This window comes from Aotus nancymaae, unplaced genomic scaffold (assembly GCF_030222135.1).
Source record: "Aotus nancymaae isolate 86718 unplaced genomic scaffold, 86718_ANA_hifiasm-v0.15.2.pri h1tg000016l, whole genome shotgun sequence".
Classification (NCBI taxonomy): Eukaryota; Metazoa; Chordata; class Mammalia; order Primates; family Aotidae; genus Aotus; species Aotus nancymaae.
This window is the reverse complement of record NW_026988428.1, coordinates 53948137-53965431: the sequence shown is the minus strand read 5'-3', so window position 1 is coordinate 53965431 and position 17295 is coordinate 53948137. Positions and strand designations below refer to the sequence as shown.

The window sequence follows — 17295 nt, the reverse complement described above, 5'->3', positions numbered from 1 at the left end:
AAATGACTTTGCAATTGATAAGTCTTTTCTCTCACAGGAAAAATGTATGATTCTGATTTCATGGTCGTTTTTAATTCTTATCAGTCATAGTGGTGCTCTTGTAGCCTACAGTGGTAGAAGTTGGATAGTTTGTATACAAGTGGTGTGTATGTAATATCAGTTACATAATTATTTTTGAAAAAATTTATACGTTTTTAAAGAATGTCTTATTTTTTTTCTTAATTTATATAGGCTTGAAGAAAATTTGCCTACACGTTGTGGATTTTGCCATATACCATATGATGAACTGAATATGCCATTTCCAGCTCATCTCACATATTGCTATAACTGCAGGAAACAAAAAGTTCCTGATGTTCTGTTTACAACTATAGACCTCCCAACAGATGCAACAGTAATTGGAAAAGGTTGTCTTATTCAAGCAAGGTATGTTTGTGAAAACATTATTTGGTGTTCCTGAAAAAGTGTGAGATATGGAGCCATAAACCTATTTTCAGGTACCAGTTCTGCTGTTTCCTACCTGTTTGATCCTGAACAAACTGGGCAATTCTATTGGAGCTTTGTGTTTTATTGCATGTAAAAAAAAAAAAAAAAAAACCCGTCTCTGTAAAACTCAAATAAGTTTGTATACAAAAGCAGTTTTTAACATTTATACAAATATATATTATTATGGAAATTATTAACCTGCTACAGGCTAGGTAGGTGACTAAGAATAGACTGCTTCAATGACATTAAATATGTAACACGTTTTAGAAATTGAATCTCTTTCTTTCTTTCTTTTAAAGAATAGTGCCATGAAGTGTTTCTTTTACTACTTTAATTAGCTAGTAAGAGTTTCTTTTAAAATGCACCGGAGTAGGAAATCCTAACTGGGGCTGTCATGACAACAGCTGCCAGGTTACCAAATCCATCAGGTACGTCTGTCCTCATCTTACTTCTGACATCTCAGCAATAGTGACACCACTGGTTATTTTCACCTCGAAATTCCTTTGACTTCATGATGCCTTGCCTTCTATGTTTTCCTACCTTTATGTATAATCTGCAGCCTCCTTCTTGACTTCTCATTTCTTGATCCTTGAGAGCCATGAGTTTGGACCCTCTTCTCGAAGCTCTCTCCCTAGTTGAACTAATCAACTCATATAGATCTGTATGCTATCTATGTGTCTGTGATTCCCACATTTATAACTGTGGTCCAGAACTTTCTTCTGAGCTTCAGACTCATATACCTGTTTACTTCATACCCCCATTTTGATATGTCATAGGCATCTCATACTTGTTCCACGCTGAACTCCTGATTGTCTCCATTTATTAGCCTCATCTGTTTTCATAAATGGTACCTTTATCCAGTTCTTCATGCCAAAGTCAATATTATTTGACACTATCCTCTTTCTCAACCTCCCACATCAAATTTATTACAAAGTCTGTTGATTTTTCTTCTAATGTGTATTTCTAATCCATTTATTTTTTTCCCTCATGCGTCTTAGACCTTCCATTTGGGATTGTTTTCCTTTTGCCTTAAGTGTAATCTTTAGTATTTTTTTTTTTTTTTTTTTGATAGGTCTGCTGGTGGTGAACTCTTTTTTTTGTCTGTCTGAAAAATGTGTTTATTTTACTTTTATCTTTAAAAAATATTTTGGGCTGGCAGCTGTTTCTTTACAGCACATTAAAGATAGATACTCTTTTACCACTGTCTTCTGGTTTTCATTTCTACTGTTGAGAAATAATCTATTAGTCTAATTACTGTTCCTTTGAATGTAGTCTATCAGGTATAAAAGTATAGATGCTCAAGTGACTTTTGTATTTTTTTAATGAGTAACATTTTTCTTCTGCTTTGCATTTATTTTGAACACATGCAGTTATAATACCTAAGATTTTAATTGATATTATCTAGTGATGTTGGTCATTATTTCATTTTTAGAGATTTGGAGATTTTTTTTGTTTATTGAAATACGATTTTTAAAAATATTTAATGTTTGTGGGTAAACAGTAGGTGTATGTATTTATGGGGTACATGAGATACTTTGATACAGGCATGCAATGCATAATAATCACATCATGGAAGATGGGGTATCCATTTCCTCAAGCATTTTTCCTTTGTGTTAGAAACAATCCAGTTATACTTTTTTACTTACTTTAACTGGCACAATTAAAGTATTATTGACTGTGGACACCCTGTTGTACTATCAAATACTAGGTCTTACTCATTCTTTCTATTTTTTTGTACCTGTTATGAAATATGATTTTTGGTGCAAGTTTAAACAATGACAAAAAGCAGAAAAGATTATTGCTATAACTCAGTAAGTCCATTAGAAGCAAGTAAATGTTTTATTCAGCACACCTTTAGAAAGTTTTCAAAATTGGAGATTTTTAAAGATGATACCAAGAATATGTTCACTGAGTTATTTTCCTTTACAGGTTATGTCGCTTAAAAAAGAAAGCACAGGCAGAAGCAAATGCTACAGCTATCAGTAATCTCTTGCCATTTATGGAATATGAAGTGCATACTCAGCTAATGAATAAACTAAAACTCAAAGGAATGAATGCTTTGTTTGGACTAAGAATTCAGATCACAGTGGGTGAAAATATGTTGATGGGCTTAGCGGTAAGTTTAGATGTTTTTGGTTTTGTTTTATTATTTTCTTAATTATAGTAGACTCTATTTTATGTGATTCAAAGAGACTTTTCAAAGACTTAACGTAAAGAATTTGACATTAAGACCTTTGTGGGATGAGTAGATTTTAAGAAGTAAAAAATATGGTGATAGGTTTTCACATATTTTAAAGGGACTGTAATCATAACTTTAATAATTCTATTTCTAAAAATTATCATGTGTAGCTTGCTTAATAAGTTGGCCACAGATTTTCTGGACTTCATTACTGTTTACATATTGCTAAAACAGGGTTCCTCCATCTTGATACTAGGGCAGGATACCTCTTTGTTGTAGGAAACTGTCTTGTGCATTGTATGATGCTTAGCAGCATCCATGGCAACTCCCCACTGTATGCTAGTAGCATCTCCGCAGTTGTGACAACCAAAAATGTCTTCAGAAATTGCCGAATGTCCCTTGATGGGCAGAGCATGTGCTACCCCCACATGACGTGGACCATGTGCTAAAATAATCTTTAGTTTTGATGGAGAAGATAAAGCAAAACATGTGAGACACTATTGGACAGACAATTAAGCTTTATCATAAATTATGCACCTATGGCCAGTGGTAGAATGTGTGATAAAATACAGGTGTTTCTAGCCAGGTGTGTTGGCTCACACCCATAATTCCAACACTTTGGGTGGCTGAGGTGGGAGGATCACTTGAGCCCAGGCATTAGACCAGCCTGAGTGAGACCTCTGTCTCTATAAAAAATACTAAAAATTAGCCAGGTGTGGTGGCAGGAAGCTCAAGTGGTAGGATCACTTGAGTCCTGGGAGATTAAGGCTGCAGTGAGCCCTCATCATATCACTGCACTCCACCTTAGGTGACAGGGTGAGACCCTGTCTCAAAAAAAAAAGTATGTTTCTTAAGTGCTGATGAAATATGAGAAAAGAGAAAGTTGTGTCTCAGCTTAATATTCACCTTGGCTTGTTAGCAAGTAAGTTCTGACTGGAAAGATGTTAATGAGGAAAGTCAGTGCTGCTTCTATAAGTAGCGTAGGACTCAGAGAACCAGGTGCCTGCAAAATGCACATTGATCATGTGGAATCTGATCAACCACATTTATGGAAATTCTCTCATTTTCTAGTTACTTTGCTGACCAGCATTTTGTTTGTGTTACTGGAAGTTTTCAAATTTGAATTCTCTTGCCATCTTTTTGAGACATGCATAGACATTTGATTTTAAGAAATTTATAGAATTTGACTTTTTTGTCTCAGTATACATTTATAGGTCAAATGCACATTTGTTTCCTACTTCATCTTTCTGTAAGAGCACATATGTAAAATTTTGTATGTAGAGGATAATTGTGTGATGATGATAAACTGATTAGGTATTACAGTTTTCTAACAATAGAAATTTGTAATAATTAAGTCACCTGGTTCATATTAAAATACTTGATACTTAGTCTGGGCACAGTAACTTGTGCCTATAATCCCAGCACTTTGAGAGGCTGAGGTGGGCAGATTGCTCAAACCCAGGAGTCTGAGACCACCAGCTTGGGCAACATGGCGAAACTCTGTCTCTACTAAAAATAGAAAAATTACCCGGGTGTGGCAACATATGCCTGTAGTCCCAGTGACTTGGGAGGCTGAGGTGGGATAATCGCTGAGCCTGGGAGCTTGAGGCTGCTGTGAGCTGTGACCGTGCCACTGCACTCCAGCCTGGGTGACAGAGTGAGACCCTGTCTAAAAAAAAAAAAAAAAAAAAATTCTCTTTTATACTTAGAGTAACTTCGAGAAAAGTTCTTATTTTAATTCAGTGGTCTAAAATTTGCATCCTTAGTGAGGACATAACATAAATGTATAATTTGTGCTTGATGTAAGACTGTAATGGTTGATAGATGCCTATGCATGTCAAGAGCTGGATTCAAATTGAGGGGTTTAAAAAACATTCTGCTAACTATACCAAACATTTTTGATGGTTGAGCTCCAGGAAACTAGTTTATGACACTGATATAATTCAAGACTTGCCTCAAATATTGCTTTCCTGATTCATACTAATATTTTCCTTCTTGATCACTAGTGCTGTTAATTGCCAGTTTGACATTTCATCTTTGTGCTGTGTTATAGTTTGTGCACCTAAATCCTAAGGTCTCAAGACTATCTTCTATGTTAGGTAATCTCAGATGAATGCTGACGAGGTGTCTGGCACTAAGATATTACAGAAGGACTGTGATATTATCTTCACTTTACAGGAGGAGAAAATGTGTACTGTGATAGGTTGAGACTGCAAAGTGATGTGGTTACATGTGTTAAAAGTGGATTTCAAATCCAGGCTTATCTGATTCCAGAGTCTGTGTTCTAAGCCATTCAGGGCTGTTGCCTCATTTATGAATGGAGCTAAAATCGCATTAGAGATGTTGGACTGAGGCTTCATATGGCATGGAGAAGTGGGGGTTCCCTGGTTGAATATCAGAGACTGGGTCATCTATGCAGTGGTGAATACTAATGCACAAATCAGGAGTAAGCATTCTTGAGGAACAGTTTCATTTGCTATGCAGACTTCTTCATCAATCCCTTTTTAGGATTGATGTTTATAAAATTGGCAATGATTAATTAAAAAAAAATAACACTTCAGACAGTTAAAAATTACACAGATATCTAGAGTTAAAAGAATTGTCTTTTCTCTTTCCCATTCCACCCGTTTGATGTTAACCATTTGATGTTTATACTATTTTTTTGCTTTGCTTATATTAGCATATTTACACATAAGTGCACATAAGTATATATATAAATGTTATCTTGTTTTGTATTTTCCATAATAGTTTCTCAGAACTAGTGATATATAGTACTCTTTCAGAGTCAGATATTCATAGTAATTTAATTTGATGATATTTAAAATAAATCTGTATTAAGCAAAAAAATTTTTCTGCTAATTGAAGGTAGGGCAATATAGTGAAATGTGTTTGGGTTTTGGAGTGAGAAACACTCAGTTCAAATCATTTGTCCACATTTATTGACTGGGCTTAAGTTCCCTGTCCTTTGTGAATTTCAGTTTCTTGCTTTGCAAAAGTTTCCTTTTTACTTTTGCCACCTTTAAAGGTGTCGTGTCTGCTCATTCACGAAAAATTTATTTTTTAGCAACCTTTAATTTTTTTTGCTATTTTAAATTCTAATAGTATTTTATAAAATTATGAGGTAGGTCCAGGCCCAGTGGCTCGTGCCTGTAATCCCAGCACTTTGTGAGGCTGAGGTAGGCAGATCACTTGACGTCAGGAGTTTGATACCAGTCTGGCTGACATGGTGAAAACCCATTTCTACTAAAAATACAAAAATAAGTTGAGTGTGATGGTGGGTGCCTGTAATACTAGCTACTCAGGAGGCTGAGGCAGAAGAATTGCTTGAACTTGGGAGGTGGAGGTTGCAGTGAGCTGAGATCGCACCATACACTCCAGCCTGGGTGACAGAATGAAACTCTGTCTCAAAAAAAAAAAAAAAAATTGTGAGGTAGAATCATAAAAAATATAATTGGGTATGCTGTGAAAAGTAAATCCCCATTTCATAACTGTCTCCCACCTACCCAGGGTTCTCCCCAAAAGAAACCAGCCCTTGTTACCAGTTGTTTTTGTGTGCCTTTCCAGATATGTCTTATATGTAAACTGATGCTGATTATATTTTTCCTAATGGGCAAAGACCACATTCTTGTTTTTGTTTTTTTCTTTTTTTTGAGACAGAGTCTTGCTCTGTTGCCCAGGCTAGAGTGCAGTGGCATGATCTTGGCACACTGCAACCTCTGCCTCCTGGGTTCAAGTGATTCTTCTGCCTCAGCCTCCTGAGTAGTGGGATTATAGGTGTACACCATCACGCCCAGCTAATTTTTGTAATTTTAGTAGAGATGAGGTTTCACCATGTTGGCCAGGCTGGTCTCGAATTCCTAACCTTAACTGATCTGCCTGCCTTGACCTCCCACAGTACTGGGATTGCAGGTATGAGCCATTGCGCGCAGCTGTTGACCACATTCTTAAATGTGAAGACTTAAGGACAGCTATCCTATAGATATTTTTTCTGATTATTTCCCTGTTATTTTTACAAGTCTGCCACAGGTGTATATTTAGCAGCTTTACCAACTCCTGGTGGTATTCAGATTGCTGGGAAGACTCCTAACGATGGCTCGTATGAACAACACATCTCTCATATGCAGAAGAAGATAAATGATACAATTGCTAAAAACAAAGAGTTATATGAAATAAATCCTCCAGTAAGTAAAACAAACCTATGTTGTGAATACATCAGTTATTGTTTATTAGTGTATTTTTAGGTTATCTTATTTAGGACACAGTATTTTTTTTCACTGTTTAGATTAGCTCTCCTTATTACTCATTCTTTCACCTCCCTTTATGTCTTTGCTCAACTGTCTCTCTTTTAGGTAAGTGTACTCTAACCACATCCTATTTAAAAATTATGACCTCATTTTTGGCTCTTTCTATCACCTTTCCCTCTTTTATTGTTTTCTATAGCTCATATTTATGTGTGTGTGTGTGTGTGTGTGTCGTTGGTTTATTGCCTGTCAATACCAGTAGAATGACGCTCTGTGAAGGCTTTATTTCTGATGCCTAGAAAACTTCCTCTTGGTAGTAGTCTCTTAATAAGTATTTGTTGAATGATGAAATAAATGGTTTAAAATTTTCTTTGTTAGTAAAAAGAGATTCTTTACTGTGGTGAAAATGTGAAAGAATACAGTTTTTCAGTTACAGTTTCTTTTTTACAATTCTCTTCCCAGTCATTTTCTTTAATCAGTCTTTTTATCAACTTTGCAATAAGTATTACAGTTACTCCTCTGTGGATGCCTTATGGCAATAGTCTGAATTGAAAGAAAAATGTGTTGGAGTTAGAATGAAACTATTTGTTTTTATGAGTCTCTGATAATGAAATACTTTCATGAAAGGAAAGTATTTGAATAACATTATTATTGTTGTTTTTATTACTTTAAATGTCTTATCTAATTTTGGCTGGTCTTCTGGAACAGTGTGTCTGGATTGTTGCATCTCATGTATAGCTTTCATCATATTATTCTAGCATAGTTCTTAATTTGGAAGGAATTTTAAGGTTATGACCTAGAATTGCACTGTTCATTATTCCCTGTGGTAGCCACTGGCCACATGTGATTTTTGAGCAGTTGTGACTAGTCTGAATTGAGAGTTGTGACTAGTCTGAATTGAGATGTGTAGTAACTATAAAATATACACTGGATTTTAAAGATTTAGTGTGAAAAAGTGTAAAATATAAATATTTTACACTATTAAAATATCAAAATAAGATGCACATCTCTTAGAATAACAATACTAGTGATGAAATTTCATTATGAATTTAGAACATACTAAATACCAGACAGTTACATTTATTAAGTCTGTGGTGTTGTGAACAAAGGCATAACAGAATTTAAACTACTGTAAAATTATAAAAGATAGTGTGGTATCTAGGGCAAATAACATTGCACTGTGTGTCAAAAGACTGACCTAGACTGGCTTTACACTTTCTCGTTTTCAAATCTAGGCAGACTACTAATTTACTTCTGAATTTCAACTCTCTTCCATTTTGTAGTCATTATAATGTGTAACTTATCAACTTTATAGAGGGCAGATTAATTTGGAGTACAAATAAGATAAATGGATGTGAAAGTGGTCCATAGATCATTACATTATGAAATTGTGCTGTGGTAGTCTTTTATTGAAGATATGTACTAGCAATAAACATTCAAAACGATATGTTTTTGAAAAACTTATGAACAATTTCCTTGTTTATTAAAAAGATAACTGTTTCATCAGCAGTAGTCTATGCCTTTTGCTTTTGTATTCACATATTCACGTTCTTCCAGCATTCTTTGTGACCAACAGATACTTAGAACCTCTAGTAATATTTGGCTGTGTAACAGCAAAAAGCTCATTGAGCCATACAATATTGCACCATACACTGACCTTAAAAAGATCATTATTATAACTACCAAAATTTATTTAGCTTAATAAATTGAATAGCAAATACGTGCATAGTTTATTTATAAATGTATTCATGCTTATACATTTATCATATTCCACATTTTGCCACGTGGAGCTTTGAAAAATTACCAGTGGATAAGAAAAGATGTAAAGGATTAGAATTCTTTCTAGGATCATATATCTTTAAATTTTTATGGTGTATTAGGACTTTCATAATGCTGAATAGAAAATGTGCACAGCCAGGAGTACCGGATTTCTGAGCTGTAAGGCCTGCCAATTCCATACACATTGTATTGTCCTGTATGTACACTAGATGTCAGTTTTATCTTGTTGTGTCTGTGACAGTTATATATATTTTTCTAATTCGTGTATCATTAAAGCTGCTATATCCTCTTTAAAAGTTTAGTTATAAAGATTATACTTAAGTACAGACTTCACTGAGTATATTTTACAGGCTTTTTCTCCACAAGTAGGTGTCTACTAATATAAAGATGCAAAATTTAAACTGGAAAAGACAATCTCATATAAAGCAATTATATTTCTTTTAGGAAATATCTGAAGAGATTATAGGATCACCCATCCCAGAACCTAGGCAGCGCTCAAGACTTCTAAGATCTCAATCAGAAAGCTCAGATGAAGTTACAGAATTAGACCTTTCACATGGGAAAAAAGATGCTTTTGTTTTGGAGGTAATGTTGCATTGGACTAATTTCTTAAAGGTTTTGGAAACTAACATACACATTTTTTCATTCATACTAAATTAATATACTTTTATATTATTACAACTGTTATAAATATTTTAAAAATTATTATATAAATTACAATAAACTTGAAAATAACAGAACTTGGTACATGTTTGTTCAATACCAGGTGACTGATAAAATAATGCAGATGGTTCTGAAAAAATTACTGTATGGGTTGATATAATGGTAAAATAGTATTAAACCTTTGAAGTTATTTTTGTAAACTTGAATGAATTTAAATAAGAAATTAAAATGTCATTCTTTAACTTATTGTAATTATTACTTTTGTATGTTATGTTACTATAATTGTAATATTTTTGCATTTAATCACTATGAATTCTGAGTATTTTCTTACTGAATTCAAAAGATATAATTGATCCATCTTCATAAAAAAGATACTAAGAACACTTTAGTAACTTCCCCAGAGAGTAAATGTCACATGAAAATTTATGAAGACTCTTTCCTCACAGATCTGCTTCCTCTGCACTCTCCCATAGAATGGTTAGTTCCCAAAGAGATAGATTTTTCTTTTTCATATTTAAGGAGAAAATAAATGAGTAAGATGTAAGTTGAGAGAGAAAAAAATAGATGCTTTGATCTCAGTGTAGCAGAAAGCTGGTGGTAGCATTGTATTGGGATGGGATTGGAGGTTTAAAGAGTCAGGGACAGTGCCAGTGGCTGTACCAAGGGTCTATGAGAGACACACAAGACTTAATCAAGGTGAGAGTGTCAATCTGTAGAAAACACAACTTATGTGGTTTTTTGTCCCCTACTTTTTTCCCCACATTTCTCTACAGCCTGAGAATGGAAAATATGTCAAGGAGGGTAAAAGTTCCAGGGTACTTTTTAGAGCAATGCTATTCAAAGTGTGACGTGACTACTTGTGGCATCAGTCAGCTCTACCTGGGAGCTTGTAAGAAATACAAATTCTTGGGCCCCTACCTCAGACCTAGTAAATGAGAATTTCAAAGTGGAGCCCAGGAATCTGTTTAACAAACTTTCCAGGTGATGTCAAACATTACCTGAAGTTTGATCCTAGGGCATTATCAATATGTCTGATCTTGGGATCCTGGCTAAGTAGAGAGGCACATGAGAACAGTGTTTCAAACATGGACAGAGGGCTAGTGGAAGATTCAGTAAAAGAGGACAGAGAGACAGGACTGTAGTTAGAGAATGCTCAAGATTCTGGGTATGGAGCGTTTTGGGGAATAATGGGTTGAGGTATGGCTGTGACTATGGGTAGCCATATGAAGTAGAGGTGAAAGTGGTTCTTGAAGTCCTGAGGGTGATGCGAGAAGAAGTTTAGCAAGGCTGCAGGTTAGGACTTAGAAACTGAGGTGCAGTTGCATGTCAGTACATGTCCAGCTGGATATTTTCCCTGTTTATTATTCACAGTGGAATACAGTAAGAAAAATAGAATTTAGACCTATTCATTTTATTAGAAAAATATAATTTAGACCTATTATTAGATATGCCTTTAAATTTATCTAATTCCATTGTAAAGCAATTCTGCATTTAGTCAAAGGATTTGATTACGCTTTATTAATTTAAATTGGAATGATTGCTTATGATGTCTTTGTAAGTCTTTAGAAGCATTCTTATAAAGGCTTGAGAAATAGCTAGTTTTTTTTTAACTTAGCGTACTTTGTATGTAAAATATTTCACTTAGAAGTATTTGGTTATTACTGTGGAGGAATTTACTAATACTAGAATTTTTTTCTTGTTATACATTTTTACTTAGGGAAAAATGACTCTACTTTTTCTTGATTCTAATAAACAGTTGTTTTGTTTTGTTTTGTTTTGTTTTTCTTTGAGATGGAGTCTCGCTGTGTCGCCAGGCTGGAGCTCAGCTCACTGCAACCTCCGCCTCCTAGGTTCAAGTGAGTCTTCTGCCTCAGCCTCCTGAGTAGCTGAGACTACAGGTGCCTGCCATCAGGCCAAGCTAATTTTTGTATTTTTAGTAGAGATAGGGTTTCACCATGTTGGCCAGGATGGTCTTGATCTCTCGATCTCCTGATCCTCCTGCTTTGGCCTCCCAAAGTGCTGGGATGCACCCAGCCAACATTTTTTCAAAAATGTGAAATAATTATGCATTTACTACTTATATAATAGTTTTAATCTCTTTATTTTAAGATTGATGATACAGATGCCATGGAAGATGTCCACTCTCTACTTACTGATGTTCCTCCTCCTTCAGGTGAACAAAAAAATTACCTTTGAGATGAAACTAGCTTTACATATAAATGTTTTAGCTCATATTTGTTATAGTACTAATTTTACTTTAAAAGAAGGAATTATCAACAGCTTGTCATGTACTTGCTACTCCAAAGTAGAAAAACAAAAGTTAAAAATATTTATGTTTGAACTTATATTTATGTGGTGGAAGTGATTTTTAGTCCTTTTATATTTATACATGCAAAAGAATCCCTATGATAATTTATTAGGATGGTTTAAAGTATCCTGCAGGTATAGTTTTAGAAGAAAAAAAAAAGAAGGATTTTATAGTTAGAATTTCATGTAATAATGGAAAAATGTCATTTAACAGAAAAATCAATGAAATATCATATATTTTGATTATAATTTATTTTGACAGGTTTTTATAGTTGTAATACAGAGATTATGCCCGGTATAAATAATTGGACATCTGAAATACAGGTAAACCTTTTTTTCTTAATTTTAAGCAAATAACACGTAAGTTATTTTAGTAAGTTCCATCCATCTGTTTTCTTTTTGACCTCTTTATTGCAATTAAAATATCCTTATTCTACTGGATTAGTTAAATTGGTAATTATTTGGCAATTTATCAACTGTTCAAATATTTAGTTAAAAATAATAAAATGACATGTTATGTCACCCACATTTAGATGTTCACTTCAGTAAGAGTAATCAGATTAAGCAGCCTCAACTTGACTAATCAAGCTCTCAATAAGAACTTTAATGATCTCTGTGAAAATTTGCTCAAGGTAGGAACCTTCTGACTAAATTTTATTTCAAACATCTAAGATAATGAAATTTTAAGTGTCTGTTTTCTGTATTATCTGTAATATCTTACAAAGCTATGGGCTGAATCATTCCTACCTACTTATCTTACCTCTGTCATCAGATGAGATACTAAAGTTGTCCTCTCCCCCTTACTATATCGTACTATAAAAGGAATCTAATTTAAGTTAGTTAATAGCTTTAGATTTCATAAAAATCTAATGTATATGTGTAAATTTTTAAAAACTTATTTTTTGTAACTTATTGGCAAATGATTAAATCTTATAGTCTACTTCAATATTAAAATATATATATATATATATCTTTTTTTTTGAGATGGAGTTTCACTCTCGTTACCCAGGCTGGAGTGCAATGGCGCAATCTCGGCTCACCGCAACCTCCGCCTCCTGGGTTCAGACAATTCTCCTGCCTCAGCCTCCTGAGTAGCTGGGATTACAGGCACGCGCCACCATGCCCAGCTAATTTTTTGTATTTTTAGTAGGGACAGGGTTTCACCATGTTGACCAGGATGGTCTCCATCTCTTGACCTCGTGATCCACCCGCCTCGGCCTCCCAAAGTGCTGGGATTACAGGCGTGAGCCAACACGCCCGGCCCAAAAAATATATTCTTAATGTAAGAATACACAAAACAAAAATGGACCTGTTTTGTTTTAATTTTTAACTCTCCATTTGCTATAATATTATGTACATTAAGAAAATCAGCTTTATAAATTTTTAAATAAAACAGTAACATTACTAATATTTTCTATTGTATAGAGCCTGTATTTTAAACTACGATCTATGATCCCCTGCTGCCTTTGCCATGTAAATTTTACAGTATCTCTGCCTGAAGATGAATTAATTCAGGTAATTAAGATTTAGTCCATTATTAGAGAATAGTCTTTATCTGATTGGTTTTATTATTTTTATTATCTGTTTAATTATTATAATTTTGCCATAATTAAATAACTTAAGCATATACTAGTTTACCTCACAATACTAAAAGATATGTTAGTATGTATTAGGCCATGTATGCTTCTTTTTTCTGGATTTTAGTTATCCAAGGGAGTAAGCACATGTATGCTCTAGCATGTATACAGTAGGACCTGTACTCAATATGTGGGATTTCACCAGTTCCCATTTTTTAAGAGAAGGTTCTTGAGTTCTTTCTGGGATACTTAGTTTTAGGTATACCTGTTTGACATAGTTGTAATTTGTGTATCTGAATTTATATTTAATTCTGGTTGAGAATTTTAACCAGAAAAGGTATTTGGTATAGGTTGTTGCATGGTACTGAAAAAAAATATGTAAGAAACTTAGTTTTGGCAGTGATTATTGTGCTAACCGTATTGTTTCTGTAATTCTAGGTTACAGTTACAGCAGTCGCAATAACTTTTGACAAAAATCAGGCTTTACAAACCACCAAAACACATGTTGAAAAATCATTGCAAAGAGGTAAACCTTTAATAGATAGGAGGTTCAGTTTGTGTTTGTCTGTGTTACGGTTCAGTGATAAAATATAGAGGACAAGTGAATTCAATAAATGTCTTGTTTCTTGAAGAATATTTGCTGCTTTTTCTGTTGATCTTTATCGATAACTGTGTGGATAAGCATATGGCTGACTTGATTTTTTTCACACACAACTAGGTGGTATTTGACTGGTATTTACATAGGGAATGCTGCTGGTTATTTAGACTTAAGTTGCAGCATATTAATTCTGCAGTAATATAGGGGTTTCTACACTAAGATCTCTAGCAAGGTCTTCAAGGCAAAATTGTGTGCCTATGTATTGTTCTCAGGACAAGTTCCATAGTGTTCAACAGATTCACAAAGGTGGCCCTAATCCAGTAAAATTTAGGAAGTACTATTCTTAATAAATTCTGAAGAAATTCAAATAATTGGAAACTATGTATTCTGAAAAACACATAAGGGAGGATACTATACTTTCTTGTATAGTTTAGATGACATACTGGCTAAATGAAATATAGGCAATCTTACTAACCTTGAGGTGAAAATTTATCCTTCATTCCCTCATTATATGTTTCTTAATATTCATAAAGGAGAGAAATTAATGTTCCTCTTATTTTAATTTCTCAAGTAATTTCATTATAAGTTATTAAGGTAATTTTTTTCTGTGATATTCCATGATTAGTCCTAAACTTTTAAAAGTTGATTGCATTCTACATGTATGGCATTGATAAGATTTGAGCAGTGAGTTAATGTCAGGTAGATGTATTAAATGATTATGTGTTCAGATATTTATCAAAGAAGTCATGTAACTGGTTTAAGTATTATAAAAACTAGTAATGGACAAAGTGTAGGATATTAATTATTATCTAGCATTTATTATTTGCAAAGCACTGTGCTAAGTGATTTGCCGGTATTAATCTCTTAAAATCTCACAAGAGTCTTACCAGGGAAGGTAGCACCACTCCCAGCATCATGTAGATGGAAGGTTTCCGTAGGAGAAATCAAGAAGAAAATAACCACAATAAATTGGGGTGGGGAGATGGAGCTAAGAATATGTATATGTATGTTGTCACAGATTCTTAATTTTAAAAAATTAATAATAGATCATTACTAAATAACTTATTTTTCTTGCCTTTCTAGCCTCTACAGATAATGAAGAACTTTTACAATTTCCACTGGAACTGTGTTCAGATTCACTTCCTTCACATCCTTTACCACCAGCTAAAGGTAAGGGAAAAAGCAAACACAAATCCTAGTTTCTAGTTCCTTTCACTTGATTCTTCATTATAGGCAATCTTACTAACCTTGAGGTGAAAATGTATCTTTCATTCCCTCATTATATGTTTCTTCATATTCGTAAAGGGGAGAAATTAATATTCCTATTATTTTAATTTCTCAAGTAATTTCATTTTACGTTATTAAGGGAATTTTTCTTACGATATTCCATTGTCATACCTTAATGTATTAAAGCTTTATTTTCAAAGATTTGGATTTCCCAAGTAACCATTCACACATAAAACACTTGATATTTATATTATATTTGGTACGTTGTTTTCTAGCAACAATTAAACCTTCACAAAAATTTTTCGATTTTCATGGACAACAGAATGCTTTTTTTTCTTCCAGAAGATATGTGAAGAGGTTTTGAGTGGTATTAGTACAAGTGAGAAAGGGATGAGCTTCCTGTCTTTGCTGTGGTGATAACTGAAGAACATTGTTATGTGCTTATATAAGACACTGCCATTTTTTTTTCCAGTGCAAATTGATAGCTTCTTAATTTAATAGCAATAAATCTATTTTGATCTGCATAATCTTTGGAGAAAAGTGAGAGGTATTGTTTTTCATTTCTCATCTTATTTTAGTATAATTTTTATTACAAAAATTTTTAAATTACTATTTTTTATTTTGTAGCATTATGTATTCGATATGTTTTTCATGAAATTTGAGAAATGATACAGTTATTTGAAATCAGCTATTCTAAATTTTATGTCTTATAATTGATATTATTTTATTATTCCGACTTGTTATTTGATATCAAATTATGTATAATATAGAATAGTTTTATATTCACTTTGCATATATGTCAATAGAATCTTTATTGAATCAGTACAAGATCTGTTTATATAGATAAACAGATCTTGTCTCATATTTTGAAGATGAAAAATAAGCTGCTTCCAGGTTCTGAACTTTGTAATGTGGTAACTTTGGTCCTTTTTCCTTTTTGTCATCACCTACAATTCTGATTTAGAACTTTATAGAGAATTGTAGTGTATCTCAATGTCCTTGAAAGAACAGAGAGGAAAAATCAAATTCAAAAATAATGTGAGTTCAGATTTATAAATTAAATACAACTTCCAGACAGAAAGCAGAACTGTCAGGAGTCTTCCTTAGGCCAGGCCTGTTGGCTCAAATCTGTAATCCCAGCACTTAGAGAGGCTGAGGCTAGAAGATCGCTTGAATCTAGGAGCTTAAGACCAGCCTGGGCAATATAGAGAGACCCTTACTCTACAAAAAATAATTAGCTGCATGTGGTGGTGTGCACCTGGATCCCAGCAACTTGGGAGACTGAGGTGAGAGACTGCTTGATCCCAGGAGGTTAAGGTTGCAATGAGCTGTGATTGTGCCACTGTACTCCAGCCTGGGCGATAGGGAGAGACCCTCTCTTAAAAAGAAGAAAAAAGTCTTCCTTGGACTCACTATACAGCAAGTTTTTTTTTCCTTTAACATCTAACGTCTACTTTATACTGAAACTTGTATTTATTCAGGGTTAGTTCCAAATCACTTCTAGGTATAATTTCATTTATCCTTATTCTGCAGTAGGGGCCCCGCAAAAAACCCCTAAAACCTAATCAACAAAGGTTTGATTGATTGCTAATCTGTAGGAATAGATATTTGTGGAACTGGGGTCCCTATTAGCTCTGTTTTGCTATGTTGTTATTACCTACCGAATTCTGCAAAAGATCAGATTTAAACTCTAAGTTTGCCTTGTCTGTCTATAAGGACAACTTTTCACTTCTGCTATAGTTTTCAAAGGAATTAAAACTGGTGCTTATGCAAATGTTAGTATATGGTATGCAAAATGATACTTTGTGGACTAAAAAACAAGAAAATACGAATTTGAGTAGAGTAAGTCCTATTTGAACAGTACCTAAAATATTTGCAACTCATTTTAGGGAGAATAGAGAGGGACCATGAGGTAGGGTGAAAAAGCAACTAACCTGGATTCTTTTCTCAGTTCTGCTACTGATTAGGTGTGAGAACTTGAAGGGCCAATTGTGTAACCTTTTTGAGCCTCAGTTCCTCATGTGTAAAATGTGAAAAGATTAAGATTCTCTCTAATCTCTAAAATTCCTTGGGTTTCTGTAGTTTATGGTTCTTCAATTATTAACATATTTACATTTTCAAAAAGTAAATCAAAAGCTAAATTAGTCCCCAAGGTCACACCGAGCTTGTGTATTTAAGTGTGTTCACCTGGGCGCAGTGGCTCCTACTTGTAGTCCCAGCACTTTGGGAGGCTGAAGCAGG

General features: G+C 34.0%; 1 protein-coding gene across 18 annotated transcripts in view; it reads left to right on the top strand.

Annotated features, from left to right (window-relative positions):
• Positions 1-17295, top strand: part of C2CD5 (C2 calcium dependent domain containing 5) — a 95980-nt gene that overhangs the window by 62890 nt on the left and 15795 nt on the right. For all 18 annotated transcript variants that reach the window (XR_010343015.1, XM_064377345.1, XM_064377343.1 and 15 more), the window contains 10 exons: positions 232-423; positions 2413-2599; positions 6679-6843; positions 9127-9267; positions 11455-11518; positions 11915-11976; positions 12186-12284; positions 13078-13167; positions 13668-13755; positions 14911-14997. Coding sequence is in view for 17 of the 18 variants with exons in the window: in XM_064377345.1 (XP_064233415.1) it covers positions 232-423; positions 2413-2599; positions 6679-6843; positions 9127-9267; positions 11455-11518; positions 11915-11976; positions 12186-12284; positions 13078-13167; positions 13668-13755; positions 14911-14997 (1175 nt within the window). In the remaining variant the exon portion in view is untranslated. The remainder of the gene's footprint in view (positions 1-231; positions 424-2412; positions 2600-6678; positions 6844-9126; positions 9268-11454; positions 11519-11914; positions 11977-12185; positions 12285-13077; positions 13168-13667; positions 13756-14910; positions 14998-17295) is intronic.